The 27,358-nt window shown below is 39.1% G+C and overlaps 2 protein-coding genes across 5 annotated transcripts; one reads left to right on the top strand and one right to left on the bottom strand.

Annotated features, from left to right (window-relative positions):
- Positions 1-6,085: 6,085 nt before the first annotated feature.
- On the top strand, positions 6,086-13,364 carry LOC124117761 (nurim-like). Its single transcript, XM_046479755.2, has 4 exons — positions 6,086-6,444; positions 7,478-7,644; positions 8,540-8,710; positions 10,334-13,364. The coding sequence occupies exons 1-4, from the start codon at positions 6,327-6,329 to the stop codon at positions 10,667-10,669; spliced, it is 792 nt and encodes a 263-aa protein (XP_046335711.1). The 5' UTR covers positions 6,086-6,326; the 3' UTR covers positions 10,670-13,364.
- A 3,973-nt stretch (positions 13,365-17,337) lies between these two features.
- On the bottom strand, positions 17,338-26,840 carry LOC124117762 (serine/arginine-rich splicing factor 3-like). 4 transcript variants are annotated; one of them, XM_046479757.2, is made up of 7 exons: positions 26,741-26,840; positions 24,840-25,067; positions 24,240-24,368; positions 21,422-21,508; positions 20,761-20,916; positions 19,602-19,646; positions 17,338-18,838 (listed from the first exon to the last, which is right to left on the bottom strand). In XM_046479757.2, the coding sequence occupies exons 2-5, from the start codon at positions 25,052-25,054 to the stop codon at positions 20,763-20,765; spliced, it is 585 nt and encodes a 194-aa protein (XP_046335713.1). In that variant the 5' UTR covers positions 25,055-25,067; positions 26,741-26,840; the 3' UTR covers positions 17,338-18,838; positions 19,602-19,646; positions 20,761-20,762. The 4 variants fall into 4 exon arrangements, with proteins under 4 accessions (XP_046335713.1, XP_046335712.1, XP_046335715.1 ...); XM_046479756.1 differs by having other exon boundaries at positions 26,675-26,812; XM_046479759.1 differs by lacking the exons at positions 20,761-20,916; positions 26,741-26,840.
- Positions 26,841-27,358: the final 518 nt, after the last annotated feature.

The raw sequence follows: 27,358 nt of genomic DNA, 5'->3' as shown, positions 1-27,358 counted from the left end.
GAGTTTGGTTAACATTTAAACAGATCGATGAGGTATTTTTAACGATGTTTTTCTGCCATGACATCACCAACACAAAGTTGAAGTGGGATAGCTTTGTGGTTAAAGCGCTGGCTCGTGACGTCGAGGGCCGGGTTCGATTCTCCACATGGGTACAATGTGTGAAGCCCATTTTTAGTGTCTGCTGCCGTGATGTACGAAACCATAACTCCGAAATTCCAGCCTAGTTCGGAAAGGGGTCGAAATTGGACTTTTATAATTCCCTTGCCTCGGGAAGATGGGGGAGGAGTGAGTGAGAGAGAGTTGGATGTGAGGCTACTTTCAGCAGTAGTTCAGTCATATCACAGCGGGTCAGTTTAATGTGGGAGGAAAGGCCGAAGTGACCTTTCGAGGCCTCGACCGAGTTAGCATTCTACAGTATTCATTCTTAGGAAGCTTAGGAATAAAAATAACAAACAGCAGATATTGTTGGGTACAGGGTATTTCTTGCCGTGTATCGTATTGACATTGGCAGTGTTTCTTGGGTACTGAATACTGATAACTACTTAGGGATCACCATCTAATTTAATGTGTTTATTAAATGGGGCGAGGATTTTTGACAGGCAGGACATCTTTTCAAGCACTGCTTCGAGACACTCATTTTTATTTCTGTGAAAGGAAAAGCCGAGCATTCTGAAAAAAAAAATTCAGGACGTCCAGCAAATTATATTTTCCAGGGGTCTTTTTCAAATCGATATTAAACCTTTTCTTCACTAGTTCGTAAGAGAAATAGAACAGGAGATACCTGTTATGTATAAGTATCTAAAACGGATACAACTGACATGTGTTCGGGTCTATACCAGAAATGCATACCATACTATAGTGTCTAAAACGGATACCACTGACATGTCTTGGGGTCTATGTCAGAAATAAATGTCATACATAAAGGTCTAAAAGGGATACCACTGACATGTGTTCGGGTCTATACCAGAAATACATGTCATACATTAGTGTCTAAAAGGGATACCACTGACATGTGTTCGGGTCTATACCAGAAATGCATACCATACTATAGTGTCTAAAACGGATACCACTGACATGTATTCGGGTCTATACCAGAAATATATGTCATACTTTAGTGTCTAAAACGGATACCACTGACATGTCTTGGGGTCTATGTCAGAAATACATGTCATACATAAAGGTCTAAAAGGGATACCACTGACATGTGTTAGGGTCTATACCAGAAATACATGTCATACATTAGTGTCTAAAAGGGATACCACTGACATGTGTTCGGGTCTATACCAGAAATACATGTCATACATTAGTGTCTGAAAGGTATACCACTGACATGTGTAAGGGTCTATACCAGAAATACATTCATACATTAGTGTCTGAAAGGTATACCACTGACATGTGTTAGGGTCTATACCAGAAATACATGTCATACATTAGTGTCTGAAAGGGATACCACTGACATGTGTTAGGGTCTATACCAGAAATACATGTCATACATTAGTGTCTGAAAGGTATACCACTGACATGTGTTAGGGTCTATACCAGAAATTCATGTCATACATTAGTGTCTAAAAGGGATACCACTGACATGTGTTCGGGTCTATACCAGAAATGCATACCATACTATAGTGTCTAAAACGGATACCACTGACATGTGTTAGGGTCTATACTAGAAATATATGTCATACTTTAGTGTCTGAAAGGTATACCACTGACATGTCTTGGGGTCTATGTCAGAAATACATGTCATACATAAAGGTCTAAAAGAGATACCACTGACATGTGTTAGGGTCTATACCAGAAATACATGTCATACATTAGTGTCTGAAAGGTATACCACTGACATGTGTTCGGGTCTATACCAGAAATATATGTCATACATTAGTGTCTGAAAGGTATACCACTGACATGTGTTAGGGTCTATACCAGAAATACATGTCATACATTAGTGTCTGAAAGGTATACCACTGACATGTGTTAGGGTCTATGCCAGAAATTCATGTCATACATTAGTGTCTAAAACGGATACCACTGACATGTGTTCGGGTCTATACCAGATATACATGTCATACATTAGTGTCTAAAACGGACAACACTGAAATGTGTGATGGTCTATACCAGAAATGCATACCACAGAAATGTGTTAGGGTCTATACCAGATATACATGTCATACATTAGTGTCTAAAAGGGATACCACTGACATGTGTTAGGGTCTATACCAGAAATACATGTCATACATTAGTGTCTGAAAGGTAAACCACTGACATGTATTAGGGTCTATACCAGAAATACATGTCATACATTAGTGTCTAAAAGGGATACCACTGACATGTGTTCGGGTCTATACCAGAAATACATGTCATACATTAGTGTCTGAAAGGTATACCACTGACATGTGTTCGAGTCTATACCAGATATACATGTCGAACGTTAGTGTCTAAAACGGATAACACTGAAATGTGTGAGGGTCTATACCAGAAATGCATACCACTGAAATGTGTTAGGGTCTATACCAGATATACATGTCAAACATTAGTGTCTAAAAGGGATACCACTGACATGTGTTAGGGTCTATACCAGAAATACATGTCATACATTAGTGTCTGAAAGGTAAACCACTGACATGTGTTAGTGATCTTCTTCTATACCAGAAATACATGTCATACATTAGTGTCTAAAAGGGATACCACTGACATGTGTTAGGGTCTATGCCAGAAATACATGTCATACATTAAGGTCTAAAACGGATACCGTAGACATGTTTTAACATCTAAAAAGCAACATCTCATTTGAAATACCGGAAATTCCAAAATAGGCGCGAGTATCATTTTTGGCATTAGCTGCAGATTTTAAATGTCAAGTTTTTAATTGTCACGCCAACCATGCATTGGAAGCGCACGTAACATCTCAACTTCCACCACACATTTCAAGTACATGTCAGAGGCTCCGGCTTCATTGTGAGACAAACGTAGCGGACTCAAACAATAAAACAGTAATGATCATTTTTTTCGAAAATAGAATTGCTAGTACTTGAATTGCTTGGATAGGTTTATGTGCTAGCCTCTTGACGGTAGTGTGTGAGTTTCTAATTCCGAGTAGCAATATTCAAGCGATATCACAGTGGCAAGTCAAAGGTCCATTTATTTTGCCGTCATATCAACAATGTGCACTGACATTTTTGTGAAAAAACTATTTATGTTCATTTCTTGGTTCAATTAATGAATCAGGTATGGTATTACAATGGTATCTTAAAGGCACCACCTGCCTGCTTTTTGAATAATCATTTATACCGCGAACCAACAGATTCATAATTTATTTGTTGTTTTACACCACATTCAGCAATAACCCCTCAGCTATGTGTCGGCGGCCTGTAAATAATCAAGTCTGGACCGACAATTCTGTGACCGATATTATGAGCAACGGCCCACACCGTATGGGTCCGATATGGATAACATGCAACTAATCAGGTCACCGAGCCTGACCAACCGATCTCTGTTCTGACAAAGAACATATACGTTTGTTTTTAGCTTAACGCCCGCAATCAGCAATATTCCCACTATCTGTAAATAATCGAGTCTGAAACAGACAATCCAGAGATTGATATCATGGGCACGGGTTGCCCAGTCGTCTAAGGCGCAGTGTTGCGTCCTTTGGGCACGCCAGAAACATATGAGTGTGGGTTCGAATCCCGGTTTGCCCCGATTATGTTTTTTGGTTTGTCAGCAGCATACCCGTGCTCGTGGGTTTCACCGAAGTGGTAAACGTCTGGAACCTGCAATACTTCGGGCTTTCCCCCCACATTAGTGTTTAAAACGGATACCACTGACATGTGTTCGGGTCTATACCAGAAATACATGTCATACATTAGTGTCTGAAAGGTATACCACTGACATGTGTTCGAGTCTATACCAGATATACATGTCGAACGTTAGTGTCTAAAACGGATAACACTGAAATGTGTGAGGGTCTATACCAGAAATGCATACCACTGAAATGTGTTAGGGTCTATACCAGATATACATGTCAAACATTAGTGTCTAAAAGGGATACCACTGACATGTGTTAGGGTCTATACCAGAAATACATGTCATACATTAGTGTCTGAAAGGTAAACCACTGACATGTGTTAGTGATCTTCTTCTATACCAGAAATACATGTCATACATTAGTGTCTAAAAGGGATACCACTGACATGTGTTAGGGTCTATGCCAGAAATACATGTCATACATTAAGGTCTAAAACGGATACCGTAGACATGTTTTAACATCTAAAAAGCAACATCTCATTTGAAATACCGGAAATTCCAAAATAGGCGCGAGTATCATTTTTGGCATTAGCTGCAGATTTTAAATGTCAAGTTTTTAATTGTCACGCCAACCATGCATTGGAAGCGCACGTAACATCTCAACTTCCACCACACATTTCAAGTACATGTCAGAGGCTCCGGCTTCATTGTGAGACAAACGTAGCGGACTCAAACAATAAAACAGTAATGATCATTTTTTTCGAAAATAGAATTGCTAGTACTTGAATTGCTTGGATAGGTTTATGTGCTAGCCTCTTGACGGTAGTGTGTGAGTTTCTAATTCCGAGTAGCAATATTCAAGCGATATCACAGTGGCAAGTCAAAACAATAATTGATACTATTAGAAACTACCCAATTAGGACGCGAGGTACGACAAGCAATAACGCTTTCTAATACTTATTCGGTGTCGGCCCTATATTAGTCAAACCGATTTAGGTAGTGCCGAGCCGTGAACAAACACGGGAACACATGGAGTATATCCGAGCGTAGTGAGTGAGTTGGGTTTAATGCCGCTGTTAACAGTATTCCATTTAAATCACGGCGAGTCTGCTTAATGTGGGGGGAAAGCCCGAAGTATTGCAGGTTCCAGACGTTTACCACTTCGGTGAAACCCACGAGCACGGGTATGCTGCTGACAAACCAAAAAACATAATCGGGGCAAACCGGGATTCGAACCCACACTCATATGTTTCTGGCGTGCCCAAAGGACGCAACACTGCGCCTTAGACGACTGGGCAACCCGTGCCCCTATACCCGCCTGTAGACAGATTAGAATGACTCAAGCTATAAATCTTCTATGAGGGCGCGCTCGGGTTTGATAAGGCCCTAAGCACTATTGCTTGTCGCTAGAAGCGATATTCGTATGACCATCATAACCCTCAAAACAGTCTTAAAAATAAATAAAATTTCTGTCAGTTTGTAAAAATACTGGTCTTTCTTTCACAAATCATATTTTCTGTAAATTCCATGACGAATATCAAAACAGTGTTAATTCGTTTGTATAACCACTTTTATCTTTCAACCATCTTGGATGCTGTAAAAATAAACAATGATAGTTAGGGGGTGTTAAATACGAGAGCCATATTGAAAAAGCTATTTATGGCCATTAGTTTGACATTTGAAAGTTGGTTCATGTGTAGTTAGTAGTAGGACACAGCATACATGTTCCGTTTTTGCGATATCATACATTTTGTAGTTAGTTATGGGACGCTTCATCTCCAGGTTTTTACTTTTGCCTTATAATGACGTCATATTTTGTTCATACCATTAGATTCAAGTGTTACAAATTAGTCCTCAGTATTTATGCTCAAAGCATATCAATGCTGAGAGCCAGTGGCTGTCCTTGTTGCCACTTCAAACATAAAGCATTTCCAGGTGAATTACAATGCTCATCTGTTACAATGTCATTCTTATTGTTCACTAATTGTATTTGATTATTTAGTTGCCGTTTTCTCTATCTATTCTAGTCATTTGCCATGTCGCCTACACACTTTGGCTATCTTCCCCAACTCTGATTTGACGTTTTTTTCAAGTTCAGTTTTCACAACAGACAATTTAGAACGATGAATAAATAGAAGCAAAGGATCAGTAGGTAAACAGGCAATTACAAAAATGAAATAATTATTAGATGATAACAAATTCTGTTATTTTCACTGAATGAAATATGTCCTGGTTTCGAACTTGCAAATACTTCAACAGTCACTGTACTATATAACTATAAATCCCTGAATTCGGTAGAGTTATTTCCCTTGCCCAAACCCCCTTACAGCACACACATGCCCACGTAATATTTGCGGTTAATATTCGTAACTAATATTCAATACTTTGACTATATATGGGCCAATATATCCAATGTTCAAAACAGAACATACATATGCAAAGAATCCAAAGCAAACAACACTTCTGAACTTTGTGTTAGGGGACCCACGAAACTTGGAGCGAACTCCAAACACAAGCATTGATCGGTTTTGTCTTTAACATCTGTTGTTTCTTGCAAATTAATCAGACCAACAGCGTTTGCAATGGAGACTCTAGTGGCCCATATCATCCTTCCTCTGATCACGTGTTCTATGTTGTTCAGTTGTCTCGCTACCTTCGTCCAGTTTGTCTCCAGCCAAAACACCCCTCAGTCACATCCAGGTACGGTGTATTATACTAGACATTTTTCATATGCCTTTCGACATGGTATTCGAGGGCGAGATGGTTTTTTTTATAGTTCTTCTAGTGGTGTCCTAAGTATTTGCTAGTCCGAAGACTAGTATTGCAATGTGCCTGCATGTGTGTGTGTGTGTGTGTGTGTGTGTGTGAGGCTGCTAATGTCGGTTTCTATAGGGCTTGCCCACTGAGATACCATGCCACAGTTTGACATGAATACCCCATTCAGACAAGGTATTATATAACTCCAAACTGACCAGACCATGATTCATCCTCTTGGTGCCAAGCGTCAAGCAGGGTAACGTCCATCCAACAAGTACCATCTTTTGACGTCTTTTGGTATGATGCGGCTGGGGGTTGAACCACCAATCTTCTGCTCTCCAGGCAGATGCTTTATCCACTAGACCACAGAGACAGATAAACTACCGTATTCGACGTAATAAGCGCCCCACTGCAATAAGCGGCGATAATTGCTAATATATTGGCTATTGAAGAATCCCAATTAGCTCCCCTTCCGATTGATCAATGTATACAAGACTTATTCATTCGCGTATAATACGTAGTCGTGTGTTATATGCACCCTTAATTATGGGCAATTAAATTCTGGAAAAGTATATCTGTCATATGTAACATTTCAGGGTGTCAGCATAAACCACAAAATTATCTTTCAACTCTGTTTCTCCACCAAAATAATATTCTAATAAGAGCCCCCTATTTCTAATTTTGAGAGCGCTCTGGGCGCTTATTACGTCGTATACGGTAATAAGTTGCTGCACTAGACATGCTTGACAAGGCTATTGTTGATCACCCCACTGAGTTCTAGTATTATGAAGATTATTTCCAACCAGCAGTTTTTTCCATGTTTATCATGTTCATTGCAGATAAGGGCATTCACAGGTGATGGAGGAAAGGAGTGTATACAAGCTTGTGAAGTATTAATGATGCCTTTTTCGCCGTAACTTCCCTTTTAGAATATTTATTTCATAGGCCAAATACAGATATCGTTCTTTTTTTGCAGATGCACCAGTTATCAGCCTTGGTCTCCTTGACCTCGGCCTTGTTGTTCTTTTCATTCTTCAACACAAGGTCATGTCAACAGACAAGTACAAGAGATTCCTGGAGTACTGTGGCATCACTGTGGTAGAGAGACTCATCCATGTGGCTGTCACTTCTTTCACTCTCATGGTAAGTCTTATTGGACATGCACACATGTGTGTGACGTGTAATTTTCTTTTTAATGACAGACCCACTCACTTGTATTACTACTAGGACTGGTACATGTGCGCCGAGTATTCAGATTGGTTTGTTTCAGCTACACGGACCCATGGTTATAACTACAAAATAATCCATCCGCACTCAATACAATATGAATAAAACTTTCAAACAACAATTTTGTTGTTTAACGCCGCACTCAGAAATATTCCAGCTATATGACGGTGGTCTGTAAATAATCGAGTCTGGACCAGACAATCCAGTGATTGACATCATGAGCATCGATCCACACAATTGGAACACGTTATCACTTATGATTTATGAAGACATGTCACACTGCTGCATTCTGTACATCACATGCAGGGATATATAGTCAAACCTTGCTAGAGTAAATGTCAGCTTCAGGATTAGGCTGCAGTGCCATCAGGATACAGTATTTGACTATTTTTGTACCTTGTGTGTATTTATGTCTGCCAACATGAACTGTGTAATTTCACTGTACTTATAAGTGAATATACTTTATATACTACAAATCCTTTGTGTACACAGTCTATGCTAAAAAAACTAGTCTACTTGCATGAATTTGGCTCTGAGCACCATTTTTAGAAGAACTGAGTGTTATCATATGGACTATAGCTAGCTGAGTTTACTTGACCAAACTGAATTTTACTTAACTCAAGCTTTGGACCAGAAGCTGAAGTCAGAGACTGTGTATGTATCAAAACTTAAGTCACCTGTCGCAACTTTCTATGGAGGTGTCATTAGATCTTCACAGAGACAGGTAGCTTAGTAAAACATCTGCTATTAATGAGATTGTGCTTGTGCATGAAGACATGGTTTAACCTGACAAGTGTGTGCTTGTGTTCAGACAGTGATGTACCTGTGGGAGCCCATCACCAGCCCATACCTGTGGTACTTTGACACAAGTGAGAGGTTCTTCCTCTGGCTCTTCTTCCTCCTCCTCCATGTGTTTGCCTGGACTCTCATGCTTCTGGATGCCATCACCATGGAGCCGCTAGAGATGCTAGGACTCAAGCAGGTATGTACAGGTATTTGAAACAACATTGTTTACAGATCGGTCTACCCTAAAAATGAAAAGTAAAAAAAACAGCGGTAGTAACTAACAGTTTTAGCCCACTAGACCTTATAATGATAATACATAGCAAAAAAAACTAAAAAGGGTAAATTTCTACTAGTCTTTAGGATACCTTAACTACTGGGTAATTTGGAAAGGACTTATAGGACTAATGCCAATTTCTAACGCTGAAAAACATTTTATTTATACTGCTGTCTGTCAACTTACATATTAACAACAAATTGAGAATACTAAACTGCCAGGCAAATGAAAGTATGTATATGCCTTTATGTTTGATTTGACAATAAAATTACAAATGTCATCAAAATGTTACTAGGGTGAAAACAGTCGCCCAAACACTGCAAACTTAGGTCGAAACACAGCTATGATGCCAGTATCAGACACATCACCATCAAATAACCTTTCATGTTTGTTTCATTTTTGACACCCTCAAACACTGGTGTATACTTTCATTTACCAGGCAGTTTGCATGTTGAACTGTAAGACAATCAAGACCAGCTTCATCAGAGCAACTGATATGAAAGTCGTTTCACTATCCAACACACTGAAATACTATTTAGACTGCATTCAGATCCATGGACTTGTATTCAAAAATATTACCAACACTGCCAACAATGTACTGAAGGGAGACGACACAAGTCAATCACTATCTGAAAGAAAGAATCAAGGCTTCAAATAGTATTTGAGAGTTTGAGTATTTACTCATATGTTGTCATTCACTTTGGGTATTGATACTTTAGGTTTTCAATATATTTGTACTCCCTTCAGTCCAGTCTGCTGGGTATTTTAATCCAGTGCGTGAACCGTTTTAAGCCATAACTCTGCTTAAAATGCTGTTTCAGGTGGATTTAATTTGCATCTGTTCATCCTTTGCCCCAAAACAATGATTGGTGTTTAAGCGAGACATAGCACTTTTTTGCATTGTGTATACGTGTTGCCTGCATTCAATCAGTAAATAATGATCTGTGAAGATATGCAGGTTTGCAATCTGAAAAGGCTAAAGTGGGTCATTATACAGTGTAGTTATACTCACGTAATTGTTTTTAAATTTTTTCATGCATATTTGAATGGCGACTTATTGTGAGGATATGCAGCTTATCTGGATCTTTGAGGTGAAATAGTCAGGGAGTACATAAATGTACTTGTTATCCTGAAGATAAAAATGAATGATTTATTGAAAGCTAGATTCAAATACTGTGGCAAGAAACCTGAATGACCCTGGATTTCTAAAACCAGGGGACACAGGTCATTTACCGGTAAGGCTCGATGTTGATCCCGGAGGCGTGTCAGAAACTTATACTCTTTGGTTCAAATTAAAGATTTGCCATAATTATGATTCTTAGGTTTGTCAGCATGAAAACTAATGGATCAGATCAGTGGTCAAATTCAGTGACTTGGTTGATTATTGCTCATAATATCAATCACTGGATTGTCTGGTCCAGACTCAATTATTTTCAGACTGATGCCATATAGCTTGAATATTGCTGAGTGCAATATAAACAAGAAGCACACAAACACACGTTAACACTAACACTGCCATTTTTTTCATTGGCTCTTGTTTCCCAGATCTACAACTACCACATGGAGCTCGGCCCACCTCTGCAGTATCTCCCCAAGATGCTGCAGCGATGTTACCGAAGTGTGCGGCATCCCGGCCCGGTCCTGCTGGTGCTTGCACTGTGGGTCCACCCCCAGATGACCCTGGACCGACTGGTCCTCAGCTACCTGTTCACGTGGTTCCTGTGGTGCGGGTACCGCATGTCCAGCAGTCAGTACCGGCATGTCAGTCACTGGTTACTGGAGGCCAGGGAGGAGGTGGTGTTCCACACCAGACACCAGGTGTCCGGTGGACGCAGACTGGACGGTGCAGACTCGGGCTGTGAAGTGGAGTATTCAGAATAAGGTCTGGATCAAAACGAGGTGTAATTGAAGTTGATTCTTGTGTTTGCCAGGATGCTGGCCTAGATCTGGCCTGTCTGATCTAGAGAGATGGTAGAATTTCAGGCTTTTTGAGGGGTGTAGCTAAATGTTATCACAAGAGGGGCAAGTAAATGATTCAGGTTATTAAGTTGCATCCCTGGTTTTGTACTTACCGTATTCGACGCAATAAGCGCCAACGGCGATATTTGCTAATATATTGGCTAGTGAACAATTCCAATTAGCACCCCTTCCAATTGATCAATGTCAACAAGACTTATTTATTCGCGTATAATACACACTCGTGTGTTATATGCACCCTTAATTATGGGCAAATAAATTCTGGAAAAATATATCTCTCGTATATAAACATTTCAGGCTGTCAGCATAAACCACAAAATTTATCTTTCAACTCAATTACGTCGAATACGGTATCTTTCTGAAGATAAATGTAGGCTAGGGTTGGACAGATGTAATCATTTCAGTAGCCGACCGTGCCAGTAGGGCCATCACTGTTCATGGATCATTTACTTGGCAATGAATAACTTCTTGTCACACCTTCATATTGCAATTATACTGCCAATTTCTGGCCATGACACCAGTTAAAGGCAAAAACAACAACATAGTACCCTGGCATTTCATGTGTTCCACCAGCCTGTCAGACCATGCTAAGATCATCACAACTTGTAACATATTGTAACATTTAGTCTTGTGACTGTTGTAGTGCTAAGATCGCTTCATGGGACCTGGGTCTTGATTGATGTTCATTTGCATTAGGGTCTAGTGGATAAACGTAGTCAGACCCTGAAAGCAGCACTTCTCAGCACACCCAGTTCATTATTGTTGTGATGCTATGAAACTATGTACTATAAACCATAACTTTTCAGTAGTTCTCCATCATAGTTTTAAATAGCCTACCTACCTATTTTGAAATTAATGTAATTAGAAAGACTAAATTATTTTTTCGACCCTATACCTCTAAAATGAAAGGCTGGGTTAGAAAATCACTAAGAAGAGAATTTTCGAGTGGAAGTGGCAGAGAAATTAACCCAAATCATTTAGAAAGTGGACTCCTGATTGTCTCAAGAATCCATGAATTCTTCATTCAGATTGTATGAGATCTAAAGATCTGATTGTAATGAGGTTGGGAACATGCCCTGCATCAACTGGATATGTAGTGGCTTGTTTCACCATTACGTGTGGGTCAATGTATCATATAATACTGTATTCTCAACAAAAATGTTAGGGCCACTGGTATTTTCCAGGGTTGATAATATCATAGTCAATTTTTTACCAGTGTATGTTTTCTTGAGATGCAAGAAGTTTACTTTAATGGTCTTTGAAGCAACTGGAATAAACAAAGAGGTATGAGTGGAAAGCTTGCCACCAAATACCAGAGCTTGGCTCAAGAAAACAATGTACCTTGTATGTATGTTCGTTCTCAAGGACATCGGCAACATCCTACAACCTGGCTGGAACATCTGCTCTATCAGCAAACATCCCAAACCACCCTCGATGATCCAGTGTACTTCCACTCTAAGGATAAATACCCTGGCCCCATTTGCCACTATAGCTTTGTTTGGAATGTGTTAAACACAGTTTAAAATTAGCCATAAAAATAGCCGCCCAATCAAGTAAACCTGTTATTTCATGTTTGAATTAACCAGTGATAACCAATATTTGACTTGCCGTTGCATGATGTCTGTAACACAAATGCAAACATAAACAGCCTTTGAAATTCATGCTGGTCTGCTAGCCCTCGACTTCTAAATTGTGCTGAGGACAAGTAAGAATGCAATGATGGTAGACCTCATTGACTAGAAGCATCAGAGGGCTCTAACTCAGAACCTGTTCTTAATGCTACAAATTGGAAGTGAATATAACTGAAGTAAATGTAAACAGTCGACAGTTTTGTCTTGTTGCAGATTGAGATGGTGACATCACTACCTAAATTAAGCTATGATGGAGAATAGGTCAAGGTAAAATGGAGATATGATACACTTGATACTCTCCCGATTGATTGATTGATTGATTGATTCCCACAGAATACTCCATTGCCCTTGATTTCTTGTTTCTAGTGTTCTGTGTATCTGCATTTACAGTTTGTGCAATACTTATTATCTTAATATATTAAAACTTTGGAGTAAACACCATACATTGAAAGATAAGGAATGCAAAGCTTTTTATGTAGCAATAAAAAGGGTCTTGTCTTTCATATGATGTACAGGATATTTTTTATCATTTTTGAATGAACTGTTGATATTGTTAACTGATCTACACGTAAGGAACAAGATAGTTTCTGATGTCACAGTAGTGTTAGTTATAGTCACTGCCGCTACCACAGATCTATAAACTTTGGAGTACACACCATACATTGAAAGATAAGGAATGCAAAGCTTTTTATGTAGCAATAAAAAGGGTCTTGTCTTTCATATGATGTACAGGATATTTTTTATCATTTTTGAATGAACTGTTGATATTGTTAACTGATCTACACGTAGGGAACAAGATAGTTTCTGATGTCACAGTAGTGTTAGTTATAGTCACTGCCGCTACCACAGATCTGCATGCTACTTTTATCTGATATTTTTCTATTGACTTTTTATATTTTGTATACACCATATATGTTTTGCTGTGTACAGTTCTTTCTAAGATGTAATAAAGCAAATTTCTTATGAAATATCTGTTTTTGCCAAAGTTTGATAATATTGTTAAGCTTCACGGAACATGCCTGTATCAGGAATTGACCGTGGTCTTTATATTTGTAAGTCTTGGGGACTGTTGATAATTAATTTGGTGGTGGAACAGTGTTCCAGTTATATCACTGCAGGTCAGCTAATTGTTGGGAGGAAAGCCTGAATCATTGCAGGTCTTTGATGTTTACCACTTTGGTGAAACCCACAAAGACTGGTATGGTGCTGACAAACCTAGAAACATAATTGGGACGAACCAGGATTCAAACCGATGATCAAAGGTTTCTGGCATGCCCAAGGAACGCAACTCTTCACAGAAAATTGCGGCGCCTTAGACAACTGGGTCATCTGTGCCTCCATACAATTACAGTTGTTATCAGAGAGAGGTAACAAGGTAATATGTTCATACAATACATTAAATGAGTTCATAAGACTCGTGAAGATCTGGGGTACAATAGGTCTTCAACAACCCATGCTTGCTGTAAAAGGTGACTGCTTGTCGAAAAAGGCGACTAACCGGATCGGTTGGGCATGATGTCAATCACTTGATTGTCTGGTCCAGACTCGATTATTTACAGACTGCCATCATATAGCTGGAATATTGCTGAGTGCGGCGTTAAACAACAAAGGAAAACTCTCTGCTGATGGTTGAGAAAGTCCTATGCGAAGAAACCCCATCCAATCCATGGATATGTCCAAAAGAGTTTGAGAATCTGACCAGATGAGGTCCCACACCAATGTTTATCCATTGAAATACCTGTGGGGTGCAGAGATCACTCATAGGCAGGCATGTTTCGACTAGGCTGAGGACTGGGCTCCAGTACTTTTCACTTTTGAATGGGATACTGTCTAGATTTCACAGTTTGTCATGCACAAGTATGGCGTAGAGAAAGATTTCAGGATTCCAACTTATCCGAACATGACTGCAGAAGGGGGGCCTCAATCATGACTTGGGAGTGGCATTAGTTGAGCAAGAAGACCTGATTTCCGTGTCCCAAAGCAGGGCATGATGACAGGTTGGGGCTACAGGGATCACATTACAATAGACCATACAATCAGACAGGTGCAATCAGAACTGACTTCATCCCCATGGACGATAACGCACAACCTCATCGTGTCAGGATCGTTCATGACTGCTTGGAGCTGGAGACCATTTTTCGCATAGAGTGCCCGACCCGTTCACCTGACCTCAACCCTATCACCCTATCACCCTCTCATGACGCCCTGTCCTTCCTGCAGCTCTACAGGATCTCAGCAATCTTCTCTTGGCAACCATCGACACTTATTGGGAGCATGAGACGACGGTGCCAGACAGTGATTGTATCGTTTGGATCACATACGAGCTACTGATAGTTGTTTTTTTACAATTAATTTGTTTTTGTGATTTTTTTATGTTTCAGTTTTGGTCTACTTGTGTTTGACGGGTGATGGATGATTATTGGTCACATGTTGGTTGGCATGGAGTATCACATAACAGTCTTTTGTTCATTAAACATGTCTTTAAGCAATATTGTCTTTCGCTACTTCAACAGATGCACATAATTTGAAATGTTACCCTTTAAAGTGGTGATCCTTAGCAAACTTTGAGTAGTATAGTTCCGACAGCGGATCTCATGAAATCTATGTTGAGTTGTCTAATTTTTGCTCTCTGTGTTTATCCAGGGTTGTAAGGGGCGTAAATGCAGCCGAAATCTGTAGGTTAGATCTTGGAAAGACTTAAGCATACCTAGACATGACATCCACTAACAGCGCGACCCGATGGGTTGTTTGTGTGCGCTTAGAATAAATACTCAAGTACTTTTCTTTTGGAGGTGCTAGGATAGCTTTTGGTGTCGTAATCTTTCCCCAATATACCCGGTAGACAATGTGTTGAGTTGGTACTAAATCTGACTAGTGACTTGTCCAGATCGGTCGATAGGACGTCAATATAGCTGTGTGGTCTTAGAAGTTTGAGATGAGCAAAGCCGATGATGGGGGTGTTAATCCAGGTAAACAGCCACCCAGTGATTAATATGCTGAACAGTAGAATGTTGAATTCAGTCTGTTGACTGCAAAATGAAGATGGAGATCAACATCTGAATGGGATCGTGAAGCTAGGCATCCAATCTCCTGGTCTGAGGGAGTTCCCTAGCTTTGATAGACTCGATTTGGAACTTGGTATCGCCTGTGATAACTTCCAATTTTCGGGGGTTGCGGGGTTGGCATTGTGTTGAATATCGATAGTCTGCAACATTGGAGAAATAATTATGTTAAACTTAAAATGAGTCATGTAAAACAGGAGCCGCTCCTCAACCTCTGCCATGCTACAAAAAGGTCTGGTAACTCTTGCTATAGCTGTGATCTGTATTTCCAAGCTGGGACACAAAACTTGTGCCCTTGCATGGGAGGCTCACTCTGAGATTGAAAGACATCTAGACGTTTTTGTATACTAGAAGTCAGGCAGGTAGTGGAATTTTCTCAAACCTATGGTTAGTAGACCGGATAATCTGTTATGGTGCATAGTCTGACGTAAAGAAACAGTAAAGCTGTGGTGAGCTGTGACCACATACTTCTCCACAGCAAGTCCGGAAGGCTCCGACGTAACAGTTAATGAGATGGTAGCACTACGTGAGAAGAAACTTGGGAGACATCCATACTCTTGCTGATCTTCCTGTTTCTTGAGAATATGGTCTCAGGAGCCGTGGACAAAGTTTGGATGTTCCAGGCTCACATTGGCTTTGGATTCCAGGGGTTCACCTGCAACTTGACAGGTCGGGGAGATGATGTGTCTGATGCCAGAATCAAACCAATTGATGTTGATAACCTGTTAGCATGTTGAGTTCCTTGAACGAAGCCATCCAACTGCATCATTGTCAATGGATTATTTACTATCTCATGAATTTTATGGATGGTTGGATGCATCGGCAAAGGACAATTGTAGGTCTTCAGGATAGTCTTGCTGATTAGAGACAGGCCAAGTCTGACGTTAACCATGGAAGTATTCAGTGATGTATCTGTCCTCTGTAATACACTGTTGTGTACGACAGGAAGGATAGAGTGGTGACTTCTTCTGCCTTTGTCACCGGCTCTTTGTAACCTGCAAGCTCAATCAACAGCTTGTAAGCTGCTCTTCCTATAAGGTGGTAAGGTGCAATTTTTCTTCTTGTATGGAGTCATGTTTGTAGCGATGCTTTCTAATGATATTTCCTTTGTCATGTGTATGTGCTGCCCAGATGAATGTTCACCCCTGGTTGATGATACCCTGGCATAATTTATCCTTTGATTTTGACCTACCAGTATCCTCATTCTGAGACATTTCTCAATTACAAGATCTCCTGAGATATGGTTCCTAGACACTTGTCTATCAGTGCAGACATGGATGGAGTTATCCTTTGTGAAAACTTCATCAGGTTAGGGGACATGTGGGATATGAAGGGGCTCTTGAGGCCGAAAGGAGCCACTCCTCATGATGGGCCCCAGCACGTCTGCGTACACAGAATGTACACAAAATTATGTTTTTCCCCTTGCGCATGAGCGCGGAGGATAGGGTTTTCCTCAACTGTAGATTTGTACAAAAGGGAAGAGGACATCTGTTGAAAAAGTCTAAAGATTTCATAGTGATTGCAGCCCAAACAGGAATCTATGGCTATGACGTAAAGAGGTCAAGTACGCAATAGAGTTATGTTTAACTTAGTCCTCTAGACTAGTCTTTAAAGCAACAAATTTCTAAGGCTACATTGTAGAATAATGTTTTAATACCAAAACCTTCCAAAAACACTTCCACAATTAAGCTGGATAAACACAGACTTAATTGATGCTTGTCATGGTATCCCAACTGCGTAGATCTATGCTCATAATATCAATCACTGGATTGTCTGGTCAGGGCTTCATTTTTTACATACCGCTATCATATAGCTGGAATACTGCTAAGCAAGGCGAAAAACAAATAAACATACACCTAAATTTCAACAAAACACAATCTACATTCAATAAAATTTTATTCCTTTAATACATGAGCAGCAATAACTTTGTTGTGAAATACAAAAATGTTCCAAAATTATTTATTTGGCAATGTAACCTTGAAAACACTATCCAACGCAATTCTATCAATTGCAGAAAAAGCATTCTAATAATTAAGTTATATATTGTTTTTTCAGGCAAGACTTATACACTTAATTGAGCAATGACAAATAATTCATTGAACAAAATGAAAGCATATAAATCTAGCATCAGAAAAACAAATACCATCTTTTTGATTAATAAGCAGAATCAAGTTTATAATTTTGATCTTGGATAATATTTTAAGATCAGAGTTTTACAGTCAAGCATATTTACAAACTGCCTACAGAACTTAAATTTCCTTGCTCATATTGTCAGAAAAATACAACAACAAAATTCCATTTCCTACATTAACATCTATATGATAGATCTTGTCAATGCGAAACTCAAAATTATTCACCAGTTAAAATAAATGTATACAGATCTGAAGTCAATGATTATTCCAAGAAAAAGACATCCAAATATGCCTCCAATTGACATGATTAAACAGCCAATGTATTTCCGAAGGATTACTATACAAGACAAGAAAACAAGGCACATATTGACAATTTAAAAAAAAAAAAGCCTAACAAAAACAAAAGGGTATCCAATAAAAATTTAACTTCACACTAAAACAGCAACCTGTAAAACCCAGTTTAGCTTCAAGTGTAGCATGTGAATTTGGGTTGAACATTGTGACGTTTCACTTAAAATATCAAACAAACGATTCCCATAAGAAAAACATTCAGGATCAGTAAGGACATTGTATTTCAATTGTTTGTCACAAGGTGTCACAATGCGTCACCTTTCGGGTTCATGTGTCCTATCAACAATCTCATAAATGCCCATCACTGATAATTACGATTGAAGAGACAACTTGCAAAACCTGATAAGCATAACTGGGCTGCTATAGACATACCTCTAGGGCCCCATTACACAAAGCGAATGTAGAGCTACAACTGTCCTAACTCCTATACTTTAGCATCAGACTTACGATGGTTGTAGTTTGTGAAAAGGAGCCCTGAACATGCAAGTAATGTGTAATGAATAAACACAAAACATGAATGAGTGAGTTGGGATTCACGCCGCTTTTAGCAATATTCCAGCAATATAACGGCAGGGGACACCAGAAATGGGCTTCACACATTGTGCACCCATGTGGGGAATTGAACGCAGGCCTTCGGTGACAAGTGAACGCTTCAACCACTAGGCTACCCCACTGCCCCCACAAGACATTAAAAAGTATGACAAGTAATAATGTAAAAAAGGCCTTGGCCTCCGGTTTAGCATAATAAAAGTACTGGGATGACCGCCACTGTTGGTGAATGCAGTGTGAACACAAAGAAGTGATAAGTACACATCACTGCTTACAACAACCTACAGAGATAACTGTTGTGACAAGGAGCCATCTCCACGCTGGTATCAACATTTAGTTCCTGAATTCCTGCAAAGAAACAAATTAAATCCATGAAAACATTTAAATCAGGGCAATTTTCAGCTGTCACATTGTAGGAGCTCACTCATTTACAGATGTATCAGGATAAATGAATGTTTGACACAAGTAAAATATCAAAGACGGACTTGTCAGTATATTTTCAGTGCATCATAGCACTTTTCAGTTTGTGGCAGTTTGTTCCCCCCACCCACCCCCCAAAGTAATAGACAAAAATATTTTTGGTAAGTATAAACCATCACCTTTCATCATCAGCTTGTGTCATTCATTTGTATCATGAAACGTAACATTTTGAATATCATACAGTGACTGTATCATCCCATCCCTATTACTATGGCATCTAAATTATCAAATCTGGACAAGGCAAATATGATACCAAAACAACAATTCACACCACAGAGGTATGATAACACAGAGGCCTGGGTATTGCCTGCATATTGGACACATTGCCAATAACATACCATGTTTTCTAACACTTCCCATATGCCCTTTTCTGAAGACCATGTCAGAATAAAGTGATGAACAAAATAACAAACATCAAGGAACTGCCTCCCCCGTAAGAATTAAACATGCTAATCTAGGACACATTGAAGTATTTTTTCATTCAGCAGCCTCTAAGTGCCAACTTTACAAAACAACCAGTGGTCAATTACAATCAACACAAAGACTAGAAATTAGAATAATTTATGAGAGCAAAAACATATTTCTTATTACTTAATCTGAATAAAGAATTAATCTTCAAATATGAACTCACTTTGTAAATCAGGTCACTCTACAGCATCAACAATCAACAGCTTATCTGTAAGAGATCAAGGATAAATTAATGACAAAAACTAAATATACTCAATCACTTCCAATTCATTATAATATATGGCAATAATGTGTGTAAATGCACTCAATGTTCAATAAATTCTACAGTCTTTAATCAAGGACCTATTCAAGTGTAAAAAAAACACATTTACTCTACGGTGAGAGTGATAAAAATGTTTATGCAATTTGGTAGTATTTCATTACATTCTTAGGTTCACAAACTGAGAATTAACTTCTCTTAATGAAAGTTGATGACTGAAAAAGAAAATATGTATGCTATCCAATTTGTACTTCAGAACATAGGGTCAATAATTACCAATAATAATACCAGTGAATTCCAATCCCAAACAAAAAACTGATCTAAGCAACAAAGACAAAGGGAGGATGGCACATTCAACATTGTCCACCAAAGCAAGCTACCATTTGACAAGGTACCCATTATACACTCACATGGTATAAATCCAAGATACAAGTAAAGTACCTTTTACTTATCAACTATGCCAATGTCTAGCTACACTATAAGGTGTCACAAGCAAATTCAACATTAAACAACCCGCTGTTGGAGACTCAAAATATCCCAATTTTACAGGTGTCGTTCAGTGTTTTTCTAAGATATATTCCACTTGTATGTTGAAATAGAGTTAAATTGCATCTCAATATTAGTACATGTCAGCTGAAGCATTTAGTGAGACAATGTTGAAGCTTTCACAAGCAGGGGTAACATCATGCTGATCACAAACACAGGACTGTTACATAAATGATCATGGTTATCAACCCAGCTATATATATCTATGAAATCACACAGCTGCCGTTAGTCTGTGATACTTTAATCGTGTGATCCATCTATTACAGAGACTGCTACAAATGACATCCTATCTTGTTCTATGTCCCAAGTTGCCTTACCATTTATGTAAATATGAGAGCATAACTGAATGTTTATTACTCAAAAAGAAAGATTAAAGATAGAGACAGACATTAAGGATGGTAGCTTTACAATGGCAGCCTAGGAACAGTCTAGTTTAGGTGCAACATATTAAGACAGAATGACGGTAATGACGCTGGCTGCTGTGCTATTTCTATGATGGAGGCGAGGTGTACGCTACCTCTAGTCTTTTTCCTCTCTCTCCTTGCTCAATTTTGACTGAGGGCTTCTGCTACGATCCCTACTCCTACCCCTAGATCGGGACAGACTCCTACCCCTAGACCTGGATCGGCTTCTACCCCTAGACCGACTGCGGCCCCGCGAGTGGGACCGTGAACTGAAAGATTATCCATAAAGAAATAAGCCAAAAGAGAACCAGGGTAAAAAGAATGGCAAGAAATTTTAAAGATGTAGAAATGCTGACTCAGCTGATATTTAAAAAACAACCTTTTTGATTACTTAAGCAAAAATAGGGCTTGAAGGAAAATATTTTCTATTACATACTACTCAAAAGAAATAAAAGAACACTTGACTTCTATTCATATGACTATTGTTAATCTGGTGTGTATTGCGACACAGCCTTCCAAATGATGGTGTTCTTTAACTTCTTTTAGGAAGTATATTTGCTCTTAGTGGCACACAATGGATTAAATAGAGCATCTGGTTAATACACAAACAGCAATACACTCTTCCAATCTGCTGAAAGATCTTAACATGAGGCTTTGAAGGCATGTGTTCTATGGCATTCTCATTTCATGCAGAAGGTTTTCAACTCAACTACAACTCAAAATAAGCATACAATTGCATTAACTACGAAACATGCTGCTGGGACACCATCTTACCTGCTGCGGCTACGACGACGAGGTGAATTAGAATCGCTGCGACTTCGTCTACGTGGGGAGTGGGATCTGCGACGTGGGGAGAAGGATCTGCAAGTTGATGATGAAGTCCGTAATAATGATGGCAGGTGTTGATGCGGGAGAGCTGACTGCACAGCTGGCAGCAGCAATGACTCTTTCAACATGCAACAGCTGACATAGAAATCTAGAACCAAGTTGTCAAGACCTGATCGGCTGGCAAGCAAGCACTCTCCAACCAGGCGGCTTTCACAATTTTTATGTGTTTTTTGATACTTTTGAAAACTTTGTACTGGACATTATTTTATATATGAAATGAGGGTAGACATGGTACTACATCTAATAATGAGATCCTATTACACTTTCAATTCTATCACGCCAAAGTGAATGAAATGTCAAATAATTGATGGCAAGACAGTACAGTTTTGACATCCAAATGAGTCCTCTTGATAGTGCTACTATACCCATACCCTGCATGAAGAGGTTGGGACGAATCTGCGAAGGTTAGAAGTAGAAGTAGTCCCTAACGTTGCTTTGTATGCATGTTGCAGAGGAAAAGTTGTAAGGCGTTGACAACTTCATTCTGTACATAAGGCTGATGGTTGCTTTGTTGGTTATAGACGATGTGTCGCTTTAGGGGGTTCATTGTAGATGGGAGAGGCTGAAAGCCCTAGTCTGGGACTCGGTACGGACGATGGGGGACTGGAGTGTTGACGCTGACTGAAGAGGAGATTGGACGGCCTTGGACGATGTGACTGCCCATTCGCACTTGCCGCTAGCCCGCTGACTAAGAAAGGGTGAAGGGATGGATGGTGAACGTAGAGCGGGCGGGCAGGCCAGCGGGCGTGAGTGCAGGCAGGTGTCGGGGCGGGCTGGCTGGCGAGCAGCTGGTGGTAGGAGTAGTTAAGGGGCTGATAATGCTATATGAGAACAGCACGATGAGTTTGGAGCAAGCAGCTCATGTGGCTGATGGCTGGTAGTAGTAGTGGACACCGGAGCCTGGAATTGGGTCAGTCAAAAAATCATCATGTGAATCGGCAGATAATGGCCAACACCTGGTTACCAACACTACTACTGCTATATACATTACTACCACTCCTCTCAGGTCAAACTACATATCTAGAAATAACTACTTCAACAATTAGTCACATAAAAGATAAGCCTAATATATTTAGAAGTTTCAAATTTGCCATTAATAATTTCATCAAGTGGGGTTTATCACAAATGAACAGTAATCTGTTTGACAATGATTTTCTAGTCTGCCTACAAAACACAAATGGTTTTCATGCACTAGTCTATTTCTTTCAGTAGGTAACATCAACAAAAGCATACATGCATATCCAGTGAATGAATTTGGTTTATCGCTGCTTGAACAGTATTCCAGTTATATATCAGCCTGTCAGTGTAATGTGGGTGGAAAACCCAAAATGATGCATGTCTCAAGACTTTTACCATTTAGGTGCAACACCAGAGCAAGGGCATGGTGATGACAAACCCAGAAACGGGATTCAAACCCACGATCATAAGTTTCTGACATGCACAAGGAATGCTATTCTGCAAAGAGAATTGCAGTGCCTTAGATGACTGGTTAAGAAAATAAACATGTAAGCTAGGAAGATAAAACAGTTGACAAAACGCAACCTAAAGAATAAAATAGCCAATGGAGAAATATGGAAAAGGGAAAATGTTTATTCATTACCATTAACCAAAATGAGAAATAATTTAAGGAATGAATTTGGCGCAGAGGACAAAATTAATTAAAACAGCTCACCAATCTAAAAACATTCTATCAAATTTTAGTTTACAAGAAAGTGCAAGGCTAAAAAGTGTAAGACTTGTGCAGAGTTAAGACTGCCTAACATTCAAACCTTTGGTTAATAACCATCACAATGTTAATACCACAGCAGAAAAGTAATGCCCTAATCTTAAAGGCCTTCAATACACAGTATTAAGTACAAGTACATTAGTTCCGTAATTGAAAACTTGCACTTTCATGTAACAAAGTTTGGTAAAGGATGAAAATTTGAGAAAAATGGCATTCTAAATTTTTATATATACTCACAAATATTGATCAATTACACACAAGTTACATGTACACAAGACTTCTAGACATGGTGATCTGTGATATGCCAAAATATCAAAACATCATCACTACATTTTACGCAAGTATTCAAACAATTCGAAAGATTTGCATACAATTCTTAAATTCATATATATCTAAAACAGACTCTGAATTACTGAAACGAATGATACATTGGGATGTATAAGAACTGGAACTAGCATATCAGGGTACACCAACAATATCAAATATGTGTCTTTTAAACTGTAAGTGAAATAAAATTATTGTAAAATATGGCTAAAAAGTGCTGATAAACATGACATGAAAGGCTTATCTGGCATGAATTTTGTGGTTCATATTACAATTGATCTAAAATTAAGGCATATCGGTTCCTCAAAAACAATAACCACCAGTATATTTAACTCCAAGCTAAAATAAACAAAAACAGTACTTGCCATGAATTTCATAAAAATTCAAAAGAAATGGTTAGGAACAGCATTAATAAAAAGAGTAATTGGAACCACACTATTTAAAATGATACAATATTTCAACTTAACATCAGGATCAAACATTGTTCACATACAAAGCATGCTTAAAGCCTTTCATGAACATCTTAATCTAAATGAAAATACTCAGCAATACCAAAGTCATGTTATTTTCAGAATGTATGCAAAAGATTTTTCATTGACAAATAATGCAGTAAGAATTTGTGTACCTTCCTATATTGACGAAATATAAACTTACCGTGATCTGCCTCTCCTTGGTCGGTAGTCATCATATGAAGAACCTTGACGTCCAACTGGCGGTCCTCGACTTCCCCATCGCGACTTTCCTGATGACATTTCAACATGCACACGACGACCATTCATTCTCCTGCAGAAATCAACTTATGATCTTAGCAGCTGATAAATGTAAATATGTGACAAAAAGCGCTTTCTTTGTGAGGTATATTTCCACGGAAATTCTACTTGTCCATCAAATACTTCAATCCTGTATGATATGCATAATGACTTCTATTACCTGTGGATCTATCAAAGTCTAAAACAAAGAAAACGTTTTACTATTTCTGCATTAACATATCACTCTTTTTCAAATTTCAAAGATGATGTTTGAATATACATACATCCTAGATGATAAAAGCAAAGCAGCACATTAGTAGATCCTTGTCTGCCTAAGGGATACAACCTTGAACAGTGTCTTAGACAACTGAACCTCCTGACCCTATGAATGATGCTTGAGCTTTATAAGATTGTCTACAGAAGAGGCTTGAAAATTTGAAAAAATCATCAGCACTTGACATTTTCATCAACACTGAGTCACCAGTGACATTTAACCATCACTTACGCTCCATCAAGGGCTCTAGTGGCATCTTCAGCATCACGGGGATCTTCAAATTCAACAAATGCAAATCCTGGAGGCTTCCTGGCTACCCACACATTACGCAAAGGTCCGTATTTACTAAATTTCTCTTCAAGTTCCTGCTTGGCTGCACCATAACCAAGATCTCCAACATACACTTTGCAATCTAGTCTCCAATCTTTCGTTGAATTCCGTGCCATTGTGCGGTTATTTCTAAAAAGAAATGGGTTGATCTATAAATTCTATAACATGGTAATATAGATTATCATCTTGGGCAAGTGGTATATTTTTCAAATTGCAGACTTTTTATCATCATTGAATTGAGATATAATACACTGATAATTGAGCATGGTTTTACCTTGACTTATCCCCCATGTATCCATTTCGGGGGGACTTACAGAAAATATGAGGGAGTAGTGCATTATACCAGGTGCATTATTTTCAGATTTCATTTAGCGCTGCATGGAGGATTGAACTCTCGTTACCAGCTTGAAGCTAAACTAGGCTAATGATTTAATCAAATTAGCCAGCACCCTAAAACAAATAATTCTTGCTTCTTGACCAAGTCATCAGCACCCGATTGTTTACCTAAATGTGCATGCACAGTAGCCACTTTCCCTGCGAAACTCGAAAATAAATTTTAAAAATGTAGAGTTTCTTCAACATGTTCAAATGACATCAAATTAATTCATTAAAAGAAGTAGCTAACCCATACCCAACCTCATAAATAACCCTAAATTTAGTAAAGGGACTCCTAACTCATAGGATGGGGAAGGTGTTGGATCAGAAAGGGGTACCTAACCCTAATGATTGTAAAGGAGTGCTTGATCGGAAAGGGGATCCATGGGGTTAGGATAGAGTTAGGGGTACCTGCCCCAGTATCAGAAATAACTGCCTGCCTGTGCCTGGTAACTTTTCTGTCGGGCTGCATGACATTTTACTCCACCTGCCTGACAGTTAATTTTAAGCCAACTCCTCGTACATTCTCAAGTAATTGTTTGCATTATTTCAACTGAATCAAATGTTGCGATTTGTTTCTTTTTTTCACGGCTTTGAATATGGGTAGGTAACTTAGATGATGGGCAGGCAACATTTATGGGTCACCTGTCCGACTGTCTTGGTGGGGCTTAAAATTTCAAGCACTCACCTTCCCTAAACCCAAAACAACTAACCCTAAGGATCGAAAGCCAATAAGCGCAATAGTAAGCTGTGCCCGGTAAACTCCATTGTTACCAATAAGAGGGTTAGGTTAGGGGTGACATTTTAATTTTACCTATTTTTTCCCCCTTGGGGTTTCCTTTAGACACGTGCCCTAAGGTTATGTAGTCGAGAGTACTTTGCTTTTCGGTGATAATAGAAATGGAAAAAAAACCCGACAAACGACTTACAATCGTCCAAAATCAAATCGTGTTAAGTTGAAAATGAAATAGTACCACATTTTGCACGAGCGAATACTTATTGACGAGTCTCTTGTCTAGTTGACCTCATTAGGCATACCCAACCAAGCCTAGTTGACAAGGCCTATGGTAGAGAAGGCTATCCATTTCTATTTGTTTTCTTAAAATGCACAAAAAGTCGGACGAATAGGTCGCAAATGCTTTTCTTTCCACAAGCGGTGTTATTTGCTGTTAGTACCCCTTAATCGAACCTAAAAAGTTGAAGATCTTCTGAAAACAGAGGGATCAAACATGGCCGACGAGCCCGACGAAACTATGCTTCCGTCTCGCCACATCTGTCAGCGTTCTTGCACTTTAGCATTACACGGAAATGCAGCAGTTTTAAAGCCACTGCAAAGAAGTGCGCATGATGCTTCTACTTACCTTAATTTTCAATAAAAATTAAACTAATTAACGAAGTACTGCTGCACTAAATGTTCAAACACACACCTAGCTTGTCTACGTCGTTCGGCCTAATGAAAGCTATTCCGCAGGGTCGCGTTCATTCGATTTTGATTGGTCGATTTTCGTGTGGGCTCTTTACAGCTGCTACGATAACAAACCCTGATCTGAGTATGAACTGAAACAGTTTATTGTTGTGGTTTATGGTCTATATTCAAACAATCATTAATATTTGCAGTGTGAAAACTTCCGAGGAGAAACCACAACTTTTATGGAGTTCTCTACAATTCTCTCCCACCGAAGAATATTCGACAATCAAACTTGTTTGACTGCTGGCATCCCACCAACCACTATCCTGTCGGAAGGGGAAAGGGGGGGGGGGGGGGGGGCTGTGGTTCGTAGGTCCGTATAGAATCATGCCGATCCAATGAATATTTGTTTCAGAATGTGAACCCCATACGTCGTTAGAGCCAGGACCACATATGTGAATGTAACTAAGGTAAATGTAACTTTAGTAAACGATCCATTACATGCAACTGTTTTTAGTTATTAAATATCTTATCTTTAAATACCATATACGCGAAATGCTAAGCTCAATATGAAATGGGTACAGAGATAGTTGAGGCATTATAGTATAACAAAAGCAACAGTCTTTTCAACATTTAA

This window comes from Haliotis rufescens, unplaced genomic scaffold (assembly GCF_023055435.1).
Source record: "Haliotis rufescens isolate VD_foot unplaced genomic scaffold, xgHalRufe1.0.p SCAF_6, whole genome shotgun sequence".
In the NCBI taxonomy this organism is placed as follows: domain Eukaryota; kingdom Metazoa; phylum Mollusca; class Gastropoda; order Lepetellida; family Haliotidae; genus Haliotis; species Haliotis rufescens.
This window is presented reverse-complemented; position numbering and strand designations above follow the sequence as displayed.